The sequence below is a fragment of the Otolemur garnettii genome, unplaced genomic scaffold (genome assembly GCF_000181295.1).
Source record: "Otolemur garnettii isolate 467f Iridium unplaced genomic scaffold, OtoGar3 scaffold00148, whole genome shotgun sequence".
Classification (NCBI taxonomy): Eukaryota; Metazoa; Chordata; class Mammalia; order Primates; family Galagidae; genus Otolemur; species Otolemur garnettii.
The window spans coordinates 4,378,857-4,404,309 of record NW_003852543.1 but is presented as its reverse complement, the minus strand read 5'-3'; the positions used below and the strand labels follow the sequence as shown (position 1 = coordinate 4,404,309).

The window sequence follows — 25,453 nt, the reverse complement described above, 5'->3', positions numbered from 1 at the left end:
TTTTAACACAATAACTAAGAAAATGACATGAAGGCTATGTTAACCAGTTTGATGGAAGTGTTTCGGATTGTGTGTGGAAACACCACACTGTACCCCAGAAGTGCATTAATGTACACAGTTACCATTCAATAAAAAAATTTTTAAATAAATAAATAGGCAAAAAAAAGAGAGCAAGAAACATAGGTAAGTTAAGACCAGTTAAGTTCTAGAACACAGGATTTCCTAAAATATGCTGAAGATGGTGTGCAGAGAAATTCCATCAGCTCCCAGGAAGCCAGATTGTTCTAAAACTAGGGAAAAAAATTACACCTCAAAAAAGTTTTTTCCCAGTAAGTCTTCCTTTTAATGTGTATATATGAATTTTCTCTCAATACAAAACTAAAAATTTATGCTGTCTTATATGCCAAGAGCCTTACTGAATACAACGGCTGACCTGTAGGTTTGCTTGAGAAGCTTTATTTTTTTTTGTTTTGTTTTTTTTTTATGTGTACCCAGGCACTGCTAATACATTAAAAAATAACTGATATTGGGCTGTGCACAGTAGCTCACACTTGTAATCTTAGCACTCTGGGAGGATCATTTGAGGTCAGGAGTTCAAGACCAGCCTGAACAAAAGGAAGACCCCCTTTTTACAAAAAATAGAAAAATTAGCTTGATGTGATGGTGCATGCCTGTGATCCCAGCTCCTCAAGAGGCAGGAGGATCTCTTGAGCCCAGAAGTTTGATGTTGCAGTGAGCTGTGATGACAGCTCTGTACTCTAGCCAGGGTTAACTGAATAAGGCTCTGTCTCAAAAATCAATCAATAAATAACTGATAATTGTAAATCAGTTTTACCTTTTAATGATGATTTTGCATGTCATATGACTTCTTTTACTTTGTTCACCCTACATACCATATTTCATCAATTTGAAAGCAAACTTTTCCACATTTTAATATTCTCCAAAATTGGGGCATATGTTATATATTTGTTTAATTGGCAGTGTTTTTTTTTTCTTAGTAGGTATGTCAAATAATAATGAATTTTTCAGTCGATGCCAGCTATTCAGCTAATTCAATAAAATATGGTGGTATTGCAACATTGCAAAAGCTGTGCTACATTATGATCTGTTAACTTGTCAGGAAATTCCTCCTTATGAAACCAAGGGAGTGATGAGAGCCAGTTTTTCATCTAGAGAAGCAGATAATCACACAGCCTTCATAAGAATAAAGACTAATGCTTCAGACAGCACAGAGTTTATCATTCTTCCTGTTGAGGTTGAAGTTACAACAGGTTAGTGAAAAACTGCAGAAACTGCAAATTTGTTTTATTTTCAGTACACCTTACTCTGTCAAAGTGAAAAATAATTATTTAATTTCTTTTTTCCAAGCTCCTGGAATTTATTCCTCAACTGAAATGTTAGATTTTGGTACACTTCGAACACAAGGTAAAAAAAAGACTGAGAAAGAATCTTTATAGGTCTTTTTGTTTTTAATCCCCATATTCAGTGCTAAATGGCTGTACTATCATTTGTAATTCAGTTTTGAAAGTAATTTCCCAGTGAATTGCATGATCTTGTAGAAATCTCCATTTGGTGACTCAGAGCCTTTACAAGTTTATACCTCATTCCTCCAAAGTGGGGGGTTGCATTGCTTACCAGGTGGGAAGATGAGGTCACGGGATAACTTAAGTCATCTAATAGAAGATTGAGGCAGAAAATAGTTTCTTAGTTTCTTAATTCAGTTCTTCATCCATTCAGTAATGCTAAATCTTTTTTATAGTATAATAAAGGAAATCAAAAGATTTACTTCTGGATTTTGCTTAGGTAGAAATTATTAAATTGTTTTATATAACGTAAAATTTGTCCCAGATGATCAGAGAAAGAATTCAGATTCTAAAATTGAAAAGAACCAAGAGGAGATTTTTAATAAGGAAAAATAAGAGTACTTGTCAATTTGGAATTTATGTGAGCCAAATGTAATTAAAATTTTGTTGTTTAAGATTATTTCTTTAAATTAGATTTGCTTTTAATATAATAATTTCACACTGTACCTTATTAATTTGCCTCATTATGCTTTGCTGGAAAACAAAAGATAACTAATGTCTGAGTTCACTAAAAATTATGTTTTGAGGTATTTTTATGTTTTTTTATTTTTGGTTTTTTGGTCTGGATGTTTAAGAAGGAACTGTTCTTAAAATATGTAATGTCCTTATGAGTAAAGTTGTTCCTATATAATGTTTATTTTTATTAATGTGTCATTCTAGATTTTACTCTAGAATAGCTTCAATTTGATATCTAATAAGGTAGAGTCTAACTTTCTATAAGATATAAAGCATACCTTCTTAGGAAATATTTCTTTTCGATTTTAACAGATCTACCAAAAGTTTTAAATCTTCATTTATTAAATTCAGGAACAAAAGATGTACCAATAACAGTAAGTTTTTGCTTATTTTTTTCCTAATTTATATCTTCTTTGTTTTTAAGTTTATGACAAAGTTAAAAGTATTTAAATTCTTGCTGTAAAAGAATTCAGTTTTGTGGTGACCTCGTGATACTATGGTTCTAAGTGTGATATGAGAAACCTGTTCTACCTCTAACCATCTAGATTTTAAGGATGAGAGGGAAAGTAGATGATCTTCACCAAGGTAAGTTGGCTCTTATTTAGATGGGATCATATAAAGAGGCCGGTGGATTCTGATAGGATTTATCAGAATCTGATTTATAGGATTATAGTATCTGTGTGCCATATGAAAAGAAAAACTTAGATAGAATCCTTATAACCTTTAAGTCTAAGGTTGTTAGACTTAAAGTATAGGTAGGTTAAAAGAGAGGGAAAAAATTCAGATGAGTTGGAAAGAGAAAGAATGAAGTGAAAAACTATGGTAGATAATCGCAGAGTGCTGTTAACTCTGACACAGGCACTCTTTCTAATTGGCAGCTATTGTAGTTACCCTGGATAGCACATTATAAATGAGGGTCCTCTCTTCTCACACATACACATAGAGCAAATGACTTTTATGCTGTATAGTGGAATTAGGGTGCCAGAGTTATAGGGAAAAAAAATTAAAAGACAGGGATCCAAGTTTTCCTTTGGTCCACAACTTCTCTCCCTGATGAGGTCCCCAAGATCCATACGTAGGGAATAGTGGAAAAGGAAAGCAGAACATTTTTACTATAATTTGTGTTTATGCTGGAAACCTAAGTTCAGGAAACTTTGATAAAATGAGATTGTGTAGGCTTGAGATTGAATGGACCTTTGACCATCTGTGGCCAAATCCAGATTTAACCACCCACTGGTGAAATACAGATCACAGAGAGGAGATACACAAACCTGTTATGAGGAAGAGAGAGGTGATCATCCCAGGTAATGAAATTTTAATACACAGTGACCTTCCTAAATAGTAGGATTGGAGTCCAGGCAGGGTCCTGACACCTGATCTAGCATTTCTTTCTGCTATTTGTTTCTCTTGATGTACAATAGTTGAGGGATTTAATGGGGAAGTGCCTTTACTTATTAGCCCAAGAAAACTGGCCTAACTTTTTACATATAATATATAGACTGAAATCAGTGTCTTTTTCAATAAGCATTTTATGGGAAAATGAAATTAACAATTAACCTACTAAGAATATGAATGGGAAAAAAAGATAGTATTCAGTTCATTTACAATTAGAATTAAATAGGCCCATATTCTTTCTTTTCTCTTTTATTAAGGAGTTCTAGGATACATTTTAAGTAAATCTTTTGCTCTTACCATGGCAGGCACTATGCTAGAGTCATTGCATGGATTACTTTATTTAATACAACTCTGTAAGGTGCACAGGTCCTACTTTCCCAAACAGGGAAACTGAGTCAGAGCTTTTTTTTTAAGTGAATTCTCTAACTATAGAAAATTTAGAAGTTACATAAAAATATGTACAAGTAGGTACACCTATAGGTACCTACCTAGGCTTAAAGGCTGATACGTTTTTAGAAGGGTACCTGCTCCCTTCCATTTCACAAATAAGTAGAATTTTTAGGATGTGCAAAGTAGTACTAGAAGCTAGAGATGTTTTAAAAATTCTCCCTCAGGGAATTCAGTCTCTTTCTAAATAGCCTTTCTAAATTTAAGATTACTAAAGCAAGCAACCAAATAAAAGTTCCTCACCTGTTAATGACAGGATACCCAGGTTCAAGCTCTCCTGATATTGTCTATAATGCAACTTTGAGAAAAACAGTTTTCCTCAATGTTTATAAAATATAAATAACTATGTAAGTGATGGGACAAGTTTGCCTCAGATGTCATAAGGGGAACGTTTACTTGAGGTTTCCTTGGTAACTGATAAATCAGAATGACAGATTTACTTACTAATTTTTACCAGTTATTAGATTGATATATTTGTAATGAATATGTACACAAATTATTTTAAAATGCTGTTGTTATGTACTGAAAGGTTATTTTCTTTGCTCAAGTATTTTGGTGAGTAGTTGTAGAATGTCCTGGATTCTTGAGCCTCACATTAGTTAGGCTTGAATGTCATGAGAAAAGGCTGGAACTATATTTAGAACGTATGCAAACTTCTTTCCTGGGAATCTTGCCATGTTTTTTCCACTTGATTGTCTTTGAGTAAGCAATAGTTAGTGACTAATACTAAAACAGGTTGTTAATATAAATATGCTTATTATAAGGTAATTATTGTGTGTTAGTTTTCATTTGCACCACCAGAATAAGCCAACTCGATTTTTTTGTTTTGCTTTGTTTTTGTTTGCTTGGAAAATGGTTTTTAACTGATTTAGATTTGTTGGCTTATTTATTTTTAATGGTAATGACTGAACAGTTCAGACCATCTGTATAAAACATTAGATGAATAATTGTTTTTTACTACTAGAACAACGTATTAGTGCAACATATTTTTTTTTTAATTTTTTTATTTTTAGTAGAGACTGGGTCTTGCCCTTGCTCAGGCTGGTCTCAAACTCTTTGAGCCACTTTTTTTTTTTTTTTACAGTTTTTGGCCGGGGCTGGGTTTGAACCCGCCACCTCCGGCATATGGATCCGGCGCTCTACTCCTTTGAGCCACAGGGGCTGTCCAGTGCAACATATTTTGAGGTTTCCTTCTGGTGAGGACAATCTCAAAGTGATGCATTTCATATGAGAAAAAACACTTTTTTTCATATCAAATATTCTAAGCTCGCTCTTGTCTTGCAGTAACTATATATCTTAACAAATACTGTTGCTTAACTATTTCTGGCATTGTGTTATATAGGCTGATAACTCAAAAGGTATTAAGGTTGTTACTGATGAATTGCCACTTCTGCTCTTTAAGCATGTTGGAAAATAGTCAAGGTTCCATTGTTGCTGTAGCATATTCAATAGAACGAGTAAAGGAATTAGTAAACATCTCTGAAAGACCTCTGCAAACTTCAAATCTTAGTGAGACCATCCCTCTAGCAAATCTTGATCTCAAGATAAAGGTGGCTAATTTGAAAAATCTAGCAAAATTAATTGGATCTCAAAATTTTGTATATAGGTGGAATCTCAGAAAATAATCCCCTAAGATTTTTTTTACAGGTGAAGAAAATGAGCCTCAATGGGCAGCTGACTCAGGCTCACACTTAACTAAGTAAATAGTTAATGTTTTTCTTACCTAAAGTGATTACTACTAGATTGACATTTAAACTTCAGTACTGCTTTCCCTTTCTTTGAAAAAAGTATTAGTATGATAGTATAGGAAAATGAAACTTTCTCCAGTTTATAGTTTATCTTAGAGTTCAAACTACTTTGTTTTACTCTAATACACAGGAGCCCTTCAAGAAATGAAGGAGTTTACGTTTTAAATAACTTTTTAATAACAGCAAAGCTTATTGAGCTTTCTAAGTAAAGATATTGATATGAATGTGTCATTCAACTCCCAGCCCAACTTAGAGATTCAAAAGCAAATGAGAAGGAATTCTCAAAGTAGAAGGGAAGAAGATTAAAAGAATTAAAATCCTGAGGGAGCTTGAGGCCAAAAGCTAAGGCTGTTGGGATTTTCAGGACATAAAACTACAGAACCATCCCCAGAGCCATCTTCCAGGCCCTTAAAAAGACTTGCTAACTGTGGAGGACTAACCCACCCAGGAAAGGGGGAAGCTGTAGCGGTACCTATGATCATTGTTATATAATCAGTTTTATTCCCTGTGGCCTCCACACACAAAACACATAGACAGTTCTCTTTCTGTAGGCTCTCCTCAGGTATTTAATGTGCCCTCAGGGACTGCCCTTTGATGTTTGATGTGCAGTTTAGGCAGATTTAACCTTTGTAAATGATCTGAAGAGAGTGGTCTGGGAGCCAGAGGGAAGAACTTGGTGCCTTGCTGAGCTGACTGTGCCCTTGTTAATCAGGGTGCCTGATAAATTTCACAGAAAAGATGCACATTCTTTTCTGTTAGAAATGGCAGGCTTTGACAAGTTTATAAAGCCCTTGAAAATTCGGCAAATACCCTGGGAGGATATTCAGACAAGGTCAAGATTTCAGAATGAATAATAAGGGAAGACTTTCAATTTGTGTAAAATACCATGATTTTGTGAATACATGTTTGTGCAACAGGGTGTCAGTAGAAGAGCCCTGGACCAAGTCAGGAAAAACAGTGTCCAGGTCTGCCTCTTGATGCCTCACTATTGAAGTATCACTCAATATTACATGGTTCTTTCTCTTCATAAGAAAAACAGAGAAGGAGGTTAGGATCTTTAATAGTCTCTTTCAATTGAAAATGCTTTGTGTCAGTGAGAAAATTAAAGATAACTGTAACTTAGCCAAGCATGGTGGTGGGTGCCTGTAGTCTCAGCTACTCAGGAGTCTGGGACAGGAGGATCCCTTGAACCTGGGAATTTGAGGTTTGCTGTGAGCCCTAGCTGGGTGACAGAGTGAGACTCTGTCTTTAAAAAAAAAACAAAAAACCGATACCATATGTAACCATAAAATGTATTTTTGAGCCTGCTCTCAAAGTGCAAGCTTTTCCTGGTTTTGGTGTTTTCAATTTTATGGTTTGAAGAGAAAGATTTAATTTTTTAAGTCTGAAGCGTTCCAGAGTCTTCCCAGTGGAGCAACACTATAGTCTGCTCACTCAGACCCAGGGCCAGTAGTGCAGCCTTGGCCCCTGGACAGCTGTGCACCTTATTCACACAGTGGTGGCCTAGAGAGGAAGAAAAAGTGCCATTAGAAATGAAGTCTGTTAAACTACTGTGGCACTAGGGCACCAACTCCCAAATTCATGTTCATTCTTCCCACTGCATATAGTCTGGATGTTATGTTTAGTATTGTGAATTTCTGTAAGGAAGACCCACCAGTCTTCCTTATGTCACCTTCTCTGATAACGTGAATTAGGCATTCATTTGGAAAATGCCTTTTTTAATGTTTTATGTACTCAGATCCAATGTACTTGGTCTTCAGATTATACTTATTAATACATTTTACTTCTTTGCCCTTCTGGTCTTTTTATTTCATAAAGATATTCTAATGAAATTAATTTGAGATTTTTACCAATTTGGCCTCCTCCATTTAGAGAGACAATGTAAATTCAACTTTTAGATTTTTATTCTACTTTACTTTTCCTAGAATACTTTCAGTATAAGGCAACTGAACCATTAGATTGAAATAATACTGTATATGTATTTTTTTTCTCTTTGCAGAGTGTTCGACCCACACCACAAAATGATGCTATAACGGTACACTTTAAACCAATTACATTAAAAGCTTCAGAAAGTAAATACACCAAGGTTGCAAGCATTAGTTTTGATGGCAAGTATTCACCTTTTTCTCTCTAATAGAGTGGTGTGTTATTTTGATAAACTAGAGCGCATCTATGTTGACATTTTATTATAAAAATCCAGACTATTTTTACAGTCAGAATTTGTATTACTATTTAGGCTGATTTTTCCTGTAAACATCACAAACTTTTATTTGATTGATTTATGAAAGAAAATGCCATAACTTTATAAAGCTAAACACTAAATCAGTATTAGCAAATACATTAGGATTAAAATCATGTAATCTGGGCTAACCCTTTTACACATATATCTATTGTAATTTACCCTAATTATGAAGTCACAAGGTATTTGAATTTCAGAAACATGTTTGAATTTGAGCGCAAAACTAAAGTATTCTTTGTAACATTTTCATATGTTGGCTTTTATAAGCAAAGCAGATGGTCCTGTGTAAGCTAACATAACCTTTATAACAAGATTGTCAAATTAGCTATTATTTCAAACATGTATTATATGTATTTTATCATTTGAAATGTTAAGTCAACCCAGACTTCACCAGTTTTATAGCAGGTTTTTATTCAGTTTTTCCCACTTTAATAGAGCATTTATTGAATTTGCTGTCACAGAATGTTTTAAATAGTGACTTAATGGATGCTTAATTGTATATGTAATTAAATGTAAACTGAAACTCAGAACAGGTTTTTTCTCACAGGGGCCCATGCAAGTGAGTAGCCGTAAAGCTTAAACATTGTCTTTATGATCTGTCACAGCTCCTCATTGGATCAAAGTATTTGATCAATGAGTGTAGGAGAATCCTGGCACACTCTCCACAGTGTTGTGAGAGCGGCTATGCCTGCTGCTTGCCAGCGGAGAGCTCCTGGGAGGATCTGAAGCAAGAACACAGGCTGGGTGCTAGCCTCGGGATTCATCCCATGAGCTCAGAGAGAATTCCCCAGGAATCAAAATTAAGTAGGCAGCATACTTCATAATACACTTGTCAAGAAAGATGATAAAATATAGCAGTGCCACAGTTACTGTCCACATCTGTGGTAAATTGTCTTTCATGGTACTGAGGAACCACATTTATAACACTAGTGTCAGCATTACCAGGTACGTTCTCTTATTATTCAGGGAAGAGAGAGGCCAGTGCTAATTCCTAATTGAAGAACCTGTAGGACCCATCCTTCCCAGTTGTGCTGGTTAGTTCTCCCACGTGCTGTGGGCGTGAAGGGCTCTCCTCCCACTGGCTCTTTGGCAACTCTATGAATGTTTTCATTCTCGAGATGAATGTAGTGTGTCATTAGTGTTGGTTTTTCCAAGATCATAATTCCAAAATAAGTATTTCTTACAGTTATGTAAAACTAATGCAAAAGGAAAATACCTTTAAAAGGAAATGCTACATTTTTTAAAAGAGTTTTTTCTTTTAACTCCCTCTAGCTTCTACCTCACCTGCCATCACCTGGAACCCAGCACAAAATACCTCACTGAGATTGCTATGAAAATCAGTCAGAAAGTGTATTTTATTTATTTTTTCAGAATATATTACATGTATTACTATGTCTCTGTAGTGTTTATTTATCAAACAAGCATCTCATCAAAAGTCACTGTTCTTAATAATTTTTAACTAAATTTTCTTAAGAATTTAGAACTTCACTTGCTAAAATACGATATGATCGGATATGGTGAAATGCCTAAATCATGGGCCTTATAATCAGCCTTATGGCAGAACAAATAGTGAAAAATTAAAACACCCTGGAAATGGCTAACTAGCAAGCTAAAAGAAACAAGAGCTTTGATAGGAATTTAAAAAATCTAAAGTCGTCATCTGTACCTAGTCAAATACAAGATGTTATACCATCTCTTTGTTCTTTTTTTTGTCCAGAAATTAGATGACAAACATTTACTGAATTCTCATATAAGTTCTCTCATGAGTGGAAGTGTGCCTAAAATACTTTAAAGAATATAAACAGCTTCTTTGTTTGCTTTGAAAGAAACATCTAATGAATACCCAGATTGCATCTATCTGAATCCATTTCTGTAATCTCAGTTGGAATTACTCAGACTGCTACAAAATCTAAAGGTTTTACTTCATCTATGAGGACAATATAATATGATGTTAGGAGGGGATTTGTCTCCCTTTACGCTATGAGTTAGGATTGGCTAATATGAGAAGTCAGAGCTCATAATTCTTGGCTTGGCTTGTACCATGCTACTTTATTGGTGTTTGCAGCAAGACTCTAGCCATACAAGAAGCATTATTTCTTTCTCAGTATATAGACCAGCAGTTCTCAGTGGAGGCAACTTTACTTCCCAAAGGGATATTTGCCAACATCCGGAAACAGTTTTGTTAATCAGCCTGCAGGGATTTTACTGACATTTCACAAGTAGAGTTCCAGGATGCTGCTAAATGCCCTACAAAGCCCAGGGCAGCCCCACAACAAGGCATTAATCTAACCTAAAATGTTAATCGTACCAAGGTCAAGCTTTGCTGTAGGTAAAACCAAAGTCTGTGTCTATAAAGAAGTAACTTAGAAGCAATGTTTTTCCTTCTGAATTCCTTATTCATCTTATTACTAAAAAAAAAAAAAAAATTTCCCTCTTATGAAAATTGTGATATTTGATTTAAAATGTTATAAATGTTTTCTGCTTGCCAATTTGAAAGCTCACCTTTTTGTTTAAGATTTTGTCAGTCCATGTAAAGTCACTCATACTCTTTGTTAATAAAAAGCGACTGACAGAGGTTATTTTTTATATTTCCTTTTAGCATCAAAGGCAAGAAAGCCATCTCAGTTTTCTGGGAAAATAACTGTTAAAGCAAAAGAAAAGAGTTATTCCAAACTCGAAATACCATATCAAGCAGAAGTTTTAGATGGGTGAGTTTGTTTTTTAAAGTAAGCCTTATAAATTTTTGCTAGTCAGGAAATTCTGTTTTCCTGCTAAATGACCTTAAGTCATTAAAAAAAATAGTAGCCAAGTTCACATAAAACTTGATGGAATTATTGTTGGAAAAAACAACCTCAACTACAAAGGAGAAAACCTCCTATGTTTTGTTTATATTTTACTTTCTTAGGAGAGTGGGATGATACGTTTTGGCTTGAATGGAGACTCAATGATTCAAAAATGAATCTGTGATTTTTAATAATATTTAAGTTGTTTGAACTGTTTTCTCCCTGTCTTTTGTAACATCTAAGTGATTGTGGCTTGTTATTAGTATTTTGTCAATTGAAGCAAAATTTCTTATATTCTTTAATAAACTCACAAATATTTCTGGAATGATAATTTTTTGTAAATGGGCGGTAACATATGTAAATTTATGTTCTGATTATATATACTATAACCAATAGTTTAATATCCAACTTGATAGGAATTCATTTTAACAAAATTGGTTGTAATACAGTTATAAGCATGATTTTTTAAAGTAAATTAAATCCTTTTCTATTGATACTTTGATTCTAATTATTTGATTACATATAATTCATTAGAGATGGTTATGTTAAGTTTCAAAATTCTGGAAGCTAAATATGGTAAATCACAAAAATAGTTCTAATTCTCTAATACATCTCTTAACACTGAACATGGATTGTTACTCACAAGAAAAGAACTTGGATTTTAAATTAACACATGAAAATAAAAATAATTTTTTTTTGTTTTTGTTTTTTTTTTTTTGAATAGTTATTTGGGATTTGATCACGCTGCAACATTATTTCACATCCGAGACAGTCCTGCTGATCCTGTGGAAAGGCCAATTTACCTTACTAACACTTTCAGTTTTGCAATCCTCATTCACGATGTGTTGCTACCAGAAGAAGCCAAAACAATGTTTAAAGTATGTTCAGGAACCCTCATACTTTTAATTTTACTGGTCTATCAAGTAAATGGTGCTGACTCTTGGTATTTTTTCTCCCATTATTTCCTAGGTTCACAACTTCAGCAAACCAGTCTTAATTCTTCCTAACGAATCAGGATACATTTTTACCTTGTTTTTTATGCCTTCAACATCATCCATGCACATAGATAACAATATTTTACTTATTACCAATGCTTCTAAATTTCACTTACCTGTGCGGGTATACACAGGCTTTTTAGATGTAAGTATGTTACCTACCTTTAAAATTTAAACTTCCTATCCACCTTTTGTGTTTTCAGATATTATTAGGCAATTGTGTTGTACATTATCTGTGCCCTATAAGTTGACCTAATTCTAGCCTTCAAGATAACTGGTTTTCACCTTTCCCAGCAGCTGTCTTTCCTCATGATACAGTTGGCACCTCTATTTACAGTCTCTATCGAGATCTTTTCCAAATTCTGCTTTCTCTTGGTTTTGCTTTTAAACTTATAATAATGGGGAATCTAAAAAAGAACTAAAGAAAAGTAATAGGCAGAAAAAAATAGTGCAAAGAGGGTGAAGAACTGACTTAAAACTAGGAAATATAGAGATGAAGAAAAGAGCCAGAGAGAATAAAGAAGAGAATAAGGTGGTAAAGACAATACAGCTGGAACAGTGGTCTCAATATGATACCAGAGAGAATAAAGGTCTTCCTGGTACAGAAAATGAGCCAGGGAAACAGATCTAAACAAAGCTGTCCTGGAATGGTCAATGAAATAAGCTTAGATTAGATACAAAACTGTTAGGAAAGATGAAAAAAAAGGTAGAACATGTGGAAACGTAGCCCTCTTAAAAAGTCAACATCCAGTAGAATTTTAGAGTAGGCGTTACCTTTGGTGTTATCTCCTACCTTCTTCAGTTGTTCTGTTTAAATTATTACTTATTTGTAATCATGCATGATACTTACTGAAACCACAGACTTTGCCCAGTGTCCTAGGCCTCCACTTACCCCCCCAATAATGTGTTTTCCTGCTTCTTTTATGTGCCTTCAGAGGAGAAATAGTTGCTCAGGAGAAGCCAGGGTTGTGCTCATTTCAGTTACTGAAGATTTATCGTACGAAGTTCTCAACTGTGTTGAATATATTGTGTCTATGTACAAAACACATAGAAATGTAAAAATGTCTTAATTTAGCTACTTTCTCTTGATGGCATTCTGTTACATAAATGTGATTTTATGTTCAATCCAGTGCTTTTATATCTTTGCAGTACTTTGTATTGCCCCCCAAAATAGAGGAACGTTTCATAGATTTTGGAGTACTGAGTGCTACAGAAGCAAGTAATATTTTATTTGCAATTATAAACAGCAATCCAATTGAGGTAAAAATAATCAGTTTTTATTCTCAATCAAAATTAAGGATTTTATGCTTGTATTGTGATGATCACTTTCATATCTTTCTTTTTCAGTTGGCTATAAAAAGTTGGCATATCATAGGAGATGGTTTGTCAATAGAACTGGTAGCTATGGAAAGAGGCAATAGAACTACAATAATTTCAAGCCTTCCAGAGTTCGAAAAATCTTCTTTATCAGACCAGTCATCAGTAAGTAAACTTTCTTATTGTTTCTTTAAACTGAGATTGATATCTAAACTTCAAATAAAAGAGCACTGCTATGTTGTATACTTTAATATTTCATGTACTGGTAATAGTGTTGTTTAACTTGCTATTAAAATGACCTTTCAGATAATCTACTTCAGCCCCCTCCTTTTATGATGAGAGCACGGAAACCCAAAGTTGTTAGGTTCTGCTTTGTCATAAAACATTCTAGCACAAGTGACATTTGAATTATCTATTTGCAACACAGTGTCTACAGAAAAAGTTCATGGTTACTAAACTAACCTTGTGTTGGTTGAGTTTTCTGAGAAGCAGAGATAGCCCTAAACATAGGTGGATAGTGTTTTCAGTTACACAGTGATATTTCTAGCCACTTTTTTTTATTTCAGGTTAATGTAAGGATACAAACAACTAGGTTACAGTGTTTGCATTTGTCCATAGAGTCCCTCTGCAGTTGTGTCTTGCACCCAAGAGGCACGCCATATACCCTTACATTGTGCCTATCAATCCCCTCTCACTCCAGTCCCCCTCACTCTTACCCTCTCCCCCTGTAGCCACTTTTCTATACTGATTAGAAAGAATATCAATGAGGCAGACATTGTTCAATCCCTGTGTGAATCTGCCCACATATTTTTACTCTTATCTTATAAACTTGCACAGTTGATCATAAGAAAGCACTAAACAAGAGAAAAATATATCATTCTCAGCCCTCCCTACTATGGAAAAGGGAACTTGTAGTTCACACCTGCCAAGAAAAAAATTAGTAAAATCACTTGCAAGAAGGAACTTCACATATCTCATCTGCAGGTTAGGATAGAATTTCTTGGTGCAGTTTTACAAAATGAAAAGCAGATGTCCTTATATACACGAGGATTATTGACAGATACACTTTCATGAAATGCCGTAGGTTTGCTGTTTTGATATACCCATTCTCAGCTGTTCTGAAGACATGAATATTAACATTACAGAGTTACATTCAGGACTTGAAGCAGAACCAGCTGTGTATGTACTTGTGCCTCCATTGTAACTAAAGGTAGAATGGTCTTTCCACTCCAGCCCTCACCTCCTTTGGCCATATAGGTCCATGAGTGGTAAGCAAGGAGCTTTACTGGCAAGAGGACCATACCCCTCCCCAGCTTGTAACTGGGAGTCTGACTGCTCCTTCTGGAGCCAGCTTTCTTGGTGGCTCATGGAATAAGTATAGAAGATGAACATCAAGGGATATACGTTATTTTGAGATATTTGTACTTGGTGATATGGTAATTTAGTATCATACTAGTATAGTCACTGTAGCCTTCATTTCCATTTTAATAGGAAAGGTCAACTCCTACAGCTAATGAATGGCATTTCTTCTTCTTACAGGTCATATTAGCTTCAGGCTATTTTGCAGTGTTTAGAGTTAAACTTACTGCAAAAAAGCTAGAAGGGATTCATGACGGAGCCATACAGATCACAACGGACTATGAGGTAAGGACTTTACACGGATTTGTGTTAATGGGGTTTTTCTGAATAAGTGTGTCCTTTTATGAAAACAGAGCACCAAGTTTACTTATAAAGTAAACTACTTTAAGTGGATTCTGTTTCTAGATACAAAAACAGTTTACCAGTTTCCGACCTTAAAAACTGAGATTTTGAGGATAATTTATAGAGGAATGATGTTCATTAGCCTATAGTTTTATAATAAAACTCAAACCTCCTAATTTAAAAAGCCACTTTAGAAAAATGCAGTTAGTACGTTTGGAATTGCGCTGTTAGAAACCTACTTACAGATGGTGATAGCATTGCGCAGAGCTTGACTGAATATCCTGAATTAGATATCTCTGATTTTTCCTGCAATCATAAATAACTGCCTGTGCAGCATTTCCAAAAAGGAGGATAAAATCAGGAAATCATATCTTAATTTGAGTTCTGAGTTCTCAACATTTGTTATTTGCATGAGTGGTTCCAACTCAAGGGACAAAAAGGTCTTTAAACTTTCTAAAGACTCTTAGTGGGGTTTCTGTTGTATTCAATAAGATTCTGAATGGATATATTTCTGCCAAACACAAATATTTTTAATTTTATATTTTAAAGTTCTTTTGGAAGTCAAGTACTGCTAAATTCAACAAGTTGTCCTCCTAAGTATTTTTAGCACACACAACTTCCACATGATAAAAATCTAATTGCATAATAAACAGAATTGGCCATTTAATAGTAAATTATTTGTTGGGAATGTGTCAAATTACCTCCAAAAGTGAGGAATTGATGCTTATCACTTAAGGTAGAAAGAAGCACATTTCGGAATTAAATATGGATGAAAATGAGAAGAGAAAATATTCTAAAGTATCATAAGTATTGTGAGTTTGTAAGAGAGTGTGAATTGGGATCTAACTCTAGAATGGTTAGTACATTTTTTAAAATTAGGTCAATCTGTATTTCTAGATACAGAAAACAGAGAGCTATGCAACTGTAGAAAATGCTGGATTTTTTTCATAGATTGTTTTAGGAGTAAAATTTGACTTTCTTTTTTAAATTAATCTACAAAATACTTGTATGTTGAACAATCTCTCTTCATTCCTTCTCCATTGTTTAGTCATCTTTACCACATTTTCAGTGAATCACTGAGAAGTATATGGAATTGTACTTCATTACATTTTATGGAGTAGATTATTTAATTGGGCAGATTAAACAATATCTGTGTGTGATTTTGATGTGATTTTGATCTGTGTGTTTTTGAGTTGTTTATTGTCAATGTAAGTCCTAAGTCCCAAAATGCGGTTAACTCTAAAATATGATACAGTAATTGTTGAGATCAATCTAAGACTTAAACACTTATTTAAATACGGTCTACTTTTTCACTCCACAGATCCTAACAATTCCTGTGAAGGCTGTGATTGCCGTGGGTTCACTGACATGCTTCCCTAAGCATATGGTTCTTCCACCTTCCTTTCCAGTAAGACAGTTTGTTTACAGACATTTTCTTGCTAATTTTTTCCTTTGCCTTTGCCTCTGTGCTCCTATGATTTAAGACCAAAACCAATTATTCTGTATTATTCATTATAAAGTAAGACTTTACCAACTTCTTTTATTTATTTATTTATTTATGTTTCAGCTTCATTGAGGGTACAAAGAATTATGTTACACTGATTGCCTTTGTTAGGTAAAGTCTCTCTTTTAATTGTGTCCTACCCCCAAAAGGTTTGCCATACTCTGTAACCCCCATCCACCTCATGCTCCCCCTCTGGCTTCATATTAAAATTGAGTACAATGGATTTTGCTTCTCCATTCTTTTTTTTTCTTCTTCTTTTTTTTTCTTTTCTTTTCTTTTTTTTTTTTTTGAGACAGAGCCTCAAGCTATCCCCTTGGGTAGAGTGCTGTGGCATCACAGCTCACAGCAACGTCCAACTCCTGGGCTCAAGCTAGTCTCCTGCCTCAGCCTCCCAAGTAGCTGGGACCACAGGCGCCTGCCACAACGCCTGGCTATTTTTTAGTTGCTGCCGTCATTGTTGTTTTGGTGGGCCCGGGCTGGATTCAAACCCGCCACCTTAGGTGTATGTGGCTGGCACCTTAGCCACTTGAGCCACAGACGCTGAGCCTGCTTCTCCATTCTTATAATACTTTACTAAGAAGAATGTGTTCCAGCTCTATCCAGACCACTTCTTTAGAAGATAAAAGTCCCTTTAGATAGAGGCCATATTAGATAGAGTCCCTTCACTCAAAAAGTTTTGTATCTAGAAAGGGAAATGGACCCATGATTCATAGATGTAAAGCAAAATGTAGAAATTGACCTAAGAGGGATAAAAATAAAGTGCTGTGACCTCATTGATGGAGATCCCGTGTGAGCCAGCTTAAGATTTCTTCTGTCAGTGACAGAAAAGTGGTAGTAAAGATGGGTATTCAGGGCTGAGAAACAAGCTCAACAAAAATGCAAAAACAGTAAAGACTTTACTGTTTTTGCATTTTGGTGGGTTCAGGCAGTAGTGAGTTTTTCAGTGAGTTTGAGTAGAGAAGATGGAATGATACATTGGGTAATAGCACAAAAAAATTAAGTGCATTTAAGTCCACAGGAATCTCAAGTTTCTGAGCAGAGACTTGATAACATCAAAGCTGAGATTTAAAGACTGGCTCTCTGACAGAAGGCAATATAGGACGCATGTGGAAGGAGTAATAGAATGCCTGGAGGCCAACCGGAGACTCTGGCCACAGTCCATATGAAAAATCAGGAGTGAAGGTTTGAGCTTAGTACTGTGGCAGAAGCACTAAAGTCCTTTTATTTCAAGGCTTTGTTGTACTTCTCCTCTCCTCTCTTCAAAGAACTACACATCTTTCAAGAGTCAATTTTATTGTCATCACTTCTCTGAAGATTTCTTGACTCTTCTAAACAATATTAGTTGGTTCATGTGTGATCCTAGAACACTTTGAAATTGCCTCTTACAGAAAGCCTCATAGTGTGCTATAAATATTTCCTTATAAGTTGGCCTCTCCAATGAGACCTGCGATCCCTGTTAACCCTCTTCTAGGAGAGGGATAAGGTATCTTTTATTTCCAATAGCAGGCACTTTAATAGACAGTGAATGGATGAAGGAACAAATGATGGAAAGGGAACAAAGGCAAGAGACATTTCAGATGAGTCATTTGAACTATGCTTTAATATCCTAAAGAGGTCATTCAAATTGAAGCAAATAAGGGTAGGAGGGGAGATAGAGAAGTCAGAAATATGACTTAGCGAGCTTGACCCTAGAAAACAAGGAGAAAAGAAATGGGGAAACCAGAAGGTGCTACCTTTTGCAAAAGAAGGTGTAGTCGGTTCAGGACATACAGGGCAAATGTAGAAATGTCTCTTACCCGGCGATGGGAGACACCAGATATTGCTAACTCTTAATACTATATTTAATACTACATACAGTTTGAGCATCCCTAAGTCAAAATGCAAAATGCTCTAGCTTCAGAATCTTTCTGAGCGCCAACATGACACCACAAGTGGAAAATTGCACACCTGACCTCATCTGATAGGTTGCAGTCAAAACTTTGTTTCATGCACGGTATTATTTTAAATATTGTATAAATTCTTGTGATGCCTCACTTAAGAGGATGGTCTTCAGCTCCATCCAGGTGGGTTACAAAAGATATTTGAACTTTTTTTAATAGTTGAGTCATACTCCATGATATACATATACTGCATTTTATTAATCTACTCATGTATTGACGGGCACTTGTGTTGTTTCTCCTTTGTGGGATTGCTGGATCAAATGGTTGATCCATTTTTAGTTCTTTGAGGTGTCTCCATATTAGTTTCCAAAGAGTTCGTACTGGTTAGCAGTCCCTCCAGCAGTATATGAGTAAGTGTACTTTTTCTCCACATCCATACCAGAATCTGTTGTTTTGGGACTTTTGGATAAAAGAGTTGGCATTGGATGATAATCTCATGGTGGTTTTGATTTGCATTTCCCTGATGATTAGCAACATTGAGCATTTTTTCATGTTTAGTGGCTATTAGTCTACCTTCTTTTGAAAAGCTTCTGTTCTGTCTTTTGCTCACTTTTTTTTTTTTTGAGACAAGCCTCAAGCTATCACCCTGGGTAGAATGCCTTGGCATCACAGCTCACAGCAACCTCCAACTCCTAGGCTTAAGCGAATCTCCTGCCTCAGCCTCCCAAGTAGCTGGGACCACAGGCACCCGCCACAATGCCTGGCTATTTTTTGGTTGCAGCTATCATTGTTATTTGGCGGCCTGGGCTGAATTCAAACCCACCACCTTAGGTGTATGTGGCTGGCGCCTTAGCCGCTTGAGCCACAGGTGCCAAGCCACTTTTGCTCACTTTTTAATGGGGTTATTTGATGTCTTCTTGTTTATTTGCATGAGTTCTTTGTAGATTCTGGTTATTAGCCCTTTTTCTGATGCATAGCATGCAAATATTTTCTTCTGTTCTGTAGGTTTCCTCAGCCATGCAGAAAGCTTTTTATCAGGTCCCATTTATGTATTTTATTGTTGTTGCTATTATTGCCTATGGGTCTTCCTCATGAATGCTTTGCCTAGGCCAGTATCTCTAATAGTTTTTCCAATCTCTCCTTCTAGAATTCTTGCTGGTTCATGCCTTAGGTTTAAGTCTATTATTTATTGTTAATTAATTTTTGTGAGTGATAATAAGTGTGGGTCTTGTTTCGGTCTTCTACACGTGGCCATCCAATTTTCCCAGCACCATTTATTGAATGTTTTTGTCTGCTTTGTCCAAAATCAGATGGACTTATGAGGATGGTTTTACATCTTTACCTCTGTTCTGGTACCAGTACCATGCTATTTTGGTTACTATAGGCTTACAGCATAAAGTATCATAAGAATATAAAAACACCATAGGTACTCACTTTTAAAGTAGAACTAAATGATCAACACACATCTATACACATGGTAGTAAAATTCAATGGAGATCAAGCAAGTGGAAGGGGGAAGGAAGGGATCGATAAATTCATACCTGATGGGCACAATTCACACTGTCTGGGGATAGACAAATTTATAATCTTGACTCAAACTGTGTGTAAGTAACTCATGTAACCAAAATATTTATGCTTCTATAACATTCTGAAATAAATAAATAAATATTGTGTAAAATTACCTTTAGGCTATGTGTATTAGGTCCGTATGAAATGTATAAATGAATTTTGCTTTTAGACATAGGTTCCATCTCCAAGATATCTTCATTATGTATATGCAGATACTCCAAAATGAAAAAAGCAAAAATTCAAAATCTGAAGCTCTTCCAGTCCAAAGCATTTTGGATAAGGAATGCTCAACCTGTACAATAAAACCAAAATTCAAAATTTAGCTCCTTAAAAATATAAATTGTAAATTACTAAGTTTATCACATTTGAATCTTAATTAAATCTTCATCTTCTGCCATTCCATTTATACTGAACTCTTGACTTCATTGTCTACCTAAAAGATCCTTATTCTTCCCTCCATTACCTTTTCACTCAATGATCTCCTTCATCTCTGCATAAACTCTAGAAGGGAATGAATAGTTCATTTCAGAAGGCAGCAGATGACACATGGGAAAGGCCCATGGATGAAATAAATGAGAAAGTATCTGTATAAAAACAGGTTTTTGTCTTAGTCCCTCTTGTGTTGCTGTAATTGAATACCTAAGGCTGCATCATTTATAAGTAAAGGCTTGTTTGGCTTATGATTCTGTTATGCAAGGTTTCTGCATCTGGTGAGGGCCTTAAACTCATGGTGAGAGATACCACAGGGACTGTATGGCGGAAGAGGTAGCAAGGAGTGGGAGAAGTACTGGGCCCTTTTTAACAACCAGCTCTCATGAAAATAAAGAATTCATTCATGACCAGGAACCATTTGTGAAGGATCTACCCGGTGACCTAGACACCTCCCATAAGGTAACCACCTCTAACACTAGGGATCAGATTTCAACATGAAGTTTGGAAGGGATCAACAAATCAAACTATAGCAGTGTTGACTTTGAACAGCTTCAGATTAAGTATCAAATATCAGATTAAGTATTTCAAATATCTTTTAGTGACTTACAGGACCAGATGTTTGCAGAATTAGAAATTAACCCTGTATTACCAAATTCTATGCAGTCATTCTGTCAGATGGAAAATATTAGAACTGACTGATAGAAACAATACCTCAGAATAAACATCTCACATAATTTGTAGTTTGATATTTACCATTTGAATAGAATTGTTACAGGAAATTTTGTATCTGTTAACATTTTGATCCCCCACCACACCCCTGCAAAGACGAGGCACAAGGAAAATAGCTCTTACAGGCCCTTTAAGTCCAGCTGACTGCCAGAAGACTCTGCTGTTCTGGTGTTGTCTTCATCACAGCAGCCAAACCACCTTCTGGTGTCTGTCCAGTGTTTTATTCTCAGTAAGCTGTGAGTGAGGAACCATCACCACCATTCAGCTCTTTTTCCTGTGTATTATTAACTTCTCTGTTCTTTTAATTCCAAATATTAGAAAAGTGGGTTTAATCATTTTAGAAACCTCTTCAAATGATTAGAAATCACATAAAGAAAAATGTCAGGGTCCCGCCCCAGTGGCAGGGTCTGCTAAGACCTGTGGAACTGGTGCAACAGACTGAAGAAATACAAAGTTAGGAACGACAATAAAGAGACACGAGACATAGAATAGTATTTTCAAAGGTGGGAGCTCAGGGGACCACCACCTCTTTGTGGGCTCTGGAGTGTCCTCCAGTCTCTGTTCCACACAGCTTTTATTGAAATCTATCTGCCCAGGTAGTAAGCTGAGGGAGGGAACAAAGACACCAGCAGTTTCTCTGAGTGAGCATATCAGCTCCTCTTGTTACTATTATTAACTTTAAGGATTTGAGTAGTTTTGAAGAATCTGCAACTTGAGCCTTGTGTGTGGGAAGAGTCCTGTCTGGAGTCACACACACAGATTCCTAGGGAGGTGTTAAACTCCACCAGTACACTGTGGAGTAAAACACCACTGGGGTCAGTCTCCTCTGAAGAATCAGTGGGAGAGAGGCATTTTCCTCTCATCACCACCACATAGGATTTTCCTCTGCAATAAGGGATACTAAGCCCTCCTGCCCCTATCTCAGGGCTTGAGCTGTTCTCTTGGTCTCTGCCCCCAGTCAAGTGCAAATGTCCACAGTGGGTATCTGTTTTGTCTGTTTAATGGGCAGGAAACGACCTAGAAGATGTATCTACTCCAGGATTTGTTATAATCTCTTTATGACCATTATCCTCCTCAGAGTGTTCACAGACTCAGGACTATGAGGGTATTGGTGTTAACTGTATCCTCAATAGGCCAGAGTTTCAGGAAAGGCCAGAAACTTGTTCAGATAAGAAATTTAGCAAGGGCTGGCTTAAAGGTAAATTGGCTAACTTTTCTTTGTTCTGACTCCCTCAGCTTGCTTTTTAATTTTCCCTTTTACTGGCGGTGCCCTCCCCTGCCAAGAATGGGGTCTTCGGTCTTCCATAGGAATTAAAGTAAAATATTGTGATGTGATTCTTATAGAGGATTATTTAAATTATTCGATTTTTTATTTGAAATCTGGTACCGTATCTTAAGGAGAAGTTTGTAGCTGGTAAGAGCAATTATTGACTATTTAGCAATTTAATCTTTGTGCTGTTTTAGTAAGATATTTGGTAGCCTATATTTTTAAAAGCTGTCTGATTTCTCTTTGATGGCAGAAATGGCATTTTTCTTTTAAGTAAAAAATGTGATTTTTGTCTTGTTTGGCACTGAATTTTAGAATTCATTTATTTCAGAGCATCCTTCCTTTAGTATAAACAAACCTTGACCATTCCCTTTACCAAAGCTGTCTGTCTTGTCTTTATTGACATCCCCAATATTTTAACATGAATCTGAACATTTTTACTTCAGTTCATTTTCAAAATATTGCGAAGATCTGTCCTCCTGATTTTTCTGTAATTTCTGTAACAGCAAAATAATGTTTCAGTGCTTTTGTGGGGGAGGGGGGAGTTGGCTCTTAATTACAAATGTAGATATTACCAATGGGTGAAAATTTAAAAATGGCTTTGAACTTGTTTTTTGTTTTCTTCCTTCAGGGGAAAATAGTTCATCAGAGTTTAAATATTATGAATTCCTTCTCACAGAAGGTAAAGATACAGCAAATACGATCTTTGTCAGAAGATATGCGATTTTACTACAAACGATTACGGGGTAATAAGGAAGACTTGGAGCCAGGAAAAAAATCAAAGGTTTGAAAATGTTATATTTGAGAATATAACGTATTCATCAGTGAATATTTTGTTATTGTGACCCTCTGTGGATTCAGGATTCATGGGTCTCCTGTGCCTCTTTATAGATTGCAAACATTTATTTTGATCCTGGACTGCAGTGTGGGGATCATTGCTATGTTGGCTTGCCTTTCCTATCCAAATGTAAGTGATCTTGCTGTTCTCCCTCATCCCTTCACTCGCCAAACATTTTTTTTTAACAAAAGGACTGCCACTTTTAAACTCCATCCCTATCTCTTAGTACTATAGAAATCGTTTAAAGGAAGACTGACAAGTTTATATAGATGTAGGGGTGAGTATGTTACAACATATTTTTCCTTGTTTTAGCTGAACCCAAAGTGCAGCCTGGTGTAGCCATGCAGGAAGATATATGGGATACTGACTGGGATTTGCATCAAAGCCTGTTCAAAGGATGGATGGGAATAAAGGAGAATTCAGGTCATAGGTGAGTGGTTTGGCTTTAAAGTATTTTAGCCATCTTTATATATTTGAAACATCTCAGTTAATATTACTTCCTAAATGTTATTCTTATATTAGGTTATTTTATTTTATAGCTAAGAAAATACATCTAATCTTCAGAAAGTTATCAATGAGATATCTTAAATTGACATTTTAATTATATATTGCTCAGAGATATACACACTGTCATTTTTCTCTTTTCTCCAGTGCTTTAGATACTTCCTTAAAACACAAGAAACTATTTGAAATTGTCTTTATGTAGGATGACTGCAATGTTCACCTTAAATACAGCCATTTGCAAAAGAGAGTTTTTAACCTACCACTGACCTCTGTTAAAGGCAAGGAAAACATATTCTAGTTTTATTCCCTCCTGGATACTAGGTAGACACCTGAGTGTCTATTTGGTCGCTGTAAAAAGAACTACTTCCTTCCTTGCCAAGCACTGAGCTGTTGGGGGTGGGGGCATGTAAGGCCCAGTTTCGTCAGACTTCACAGTGTGTCTTTGGCAGATGGTAAATGTGCTGCTGATGACAAGTTACTCCTGTACCTAGATGCAAAAGCAAATGTATTCATTTGGTAGTATAAAAATCTGCTCTTTTTATGTACTTGACAAAATAATTTGACTAGAATAATGATAGTATGACAACTGATGAAAACTCCTTTTGTCAATTGGCTAATTTGGAATATATTTGTCAGGATCAAGCTATTTCTCCTTGATGGTTTAAGAATCTTCAGTCTTTAATAATTGAATCCAAAGCTTTGTTTATCTGAACTGTCTGCTTTGAAAAGTTCTCTTAAGGCAAAAGGAAGTTAAATTTTTACTTTAAAATAGTTAAAGTGAGTACCAAAGAGGCTTCTCCTGACAGACTTGATAAGAGTACTTAAATCTCTCCTTAATACCCTCTATTTCCACAGTGGACATCATACACAATAAGCAAGCTCCAAATTTTAATTTCCAATTATAAATAAATAACTTGTAATGCTGCCCTAGACTTCACGCCAGGGAACCTCTTCACCTCCCACCCACAAAATGCCTGCCTTCCTGCCTGTGTACCCAGTACCCCATTACTGCAGTCCCTCTCTGCCCTGTGCCACCATCACCTCCCACCCACAAAATGCCTGCCTTCCTGCCTGTGTACCCAGTGCCCCATTACTGCAGTCCCTCTCTGCCCTGTGCCACCATGTCTTAGGTGCACAAGAATGTGTCTCCCTGTTCCTGGTTTTGTGTTACCTTGTCAATGTTTCTGTTATAGAGAATTTCTGCTACTAGTTTAGAAAACCAGTGCTCGTACCAATATTAGAGTATCATAACCGTAGTGTTAGGGGTTAAAATAGGCTTCTGTGTTCAGTCCCAGAGATCTTACTTAGCCTTATTTATAATATTAGTTCCTTGGAGAGTGAGTTCTGATACTAAACAACTGACCTATAAACATTGATAAATAGCAAACTAGTAAAATGAAATCCTGAATATTGCTGAAAATTTTACATCTATCTGCACAAAACCCTGATGACTTACTTCATTGCATGTGGAAATTTTGTTTTTATATCGATGGAGGAAAAGCCATATGCCACCCAGTGCACTGCCTTCTCATTAGTTCTGCTGAACATATTGTTAGCACCTTAGTGTCTAGATCTTTCAAGTATGTAAGATCCCATAGGAGCTCCATAACATCTTGTTATCTGTATATACCTGTCTATTCTAAATATGTTACCTAATATAGTCCAGCTTTTCTTTTTCTTTTCTTTTTTTTTTTTTTTTTTTTTGCAGTTTCTAACTAGGGCTGGGTTTGAACCCGCCACCTCCAGCATATGAGGCTGGCGCCCTGCTCCTTTGAGCCACAGGCACCACCCTACAGTCCAGCTTTTCTTATTTAAATTATACTTCAAAAGGTTTTTCAAAATTTCCACAGAATTGCATAAATGCTATTGGTACTATTCCTAAGATTTGTCATCTATTCCATGTTCAGTACAAAAACAATACAGGGAATCAGTGATGGATATTTTGGAAATTCTTTGTCCCAAAATAGAGACATCCTCATATAGCATTAAAAGCATAGTAAAATATTTGAATGAATAAAGATGTGTTTTTTCAGGGCCAGCATAAAATATCTCAAGTACCCAGCCTA

General features: G+C 35.8%; 1 protein-coding gene across 2 annotated transcripts in view; it reads left to right on the top strand.

The window, feature by feature from the left end:
* TMEM131 (transmembrane protein 131) overlaps positions 1 to 25,453 on the top strand; it is a 226,413-nt gene that overhangs the window by 160,875 nt on the left and 40,085 nt on the right. For both annotated transcript variants that reach the window (XM_003799287.3, XM_023518803.1), the window contains 14 exons: positions 1,121 to 1,271; positions 1,369 to 1,425; positions 2,352 to 2,413; positions 7,629 to 7,737; positions 10,468 to 10,576; positions 11,376 to 11,529; positions 11,621 to 11,791; positions 12,796 to 12,906; positions 12,994 to 13,128; positions 14,503 to 14,607; positions 15,986 to 16,072; positions 22,677 to 22,829; positions 22,937 to 23,012; positions 23,196 to 23,313. In XM_003799287.3, the coding sequence (XP_003799335.1) occupies positions 1,121 to 1,271; positions 1,369 to 1,425; positions 2,352 to 2,413; positions 7,629 to 7,737; positions 10,468 to 10,576; positions 11,376 to 11,529; positions 11,621 to 11,791; positions 12,796 to 12,906; positions 12,994 to 13,128; positions 14,503 to 14,607; positions 15,986 to 16,072; positions 22,677 to 22,829; positions 22,937 to 23,012; positions 23,196 to 23,313 (1,598 nt within the window). The remainder of the gene's footprint in view (positions 1 to 1,120; positions 1,272 to 1,368; positions 1,426 to 2,351; positions 2,414 to 7,628; positions 7,738 to 10,467; positions 10,577 to 11,375; positions 11,530 to 11,620; positions 11,792 to 12,795; positions 12,907 to 12,993; positions 13,129 to 14,502; positions 14,608 to 15,985; positions 16,073 to 22,676; positions 22,830 to 22,936; positions 23,013 to 23,195; positions 23,314 to 25,453) is intronic.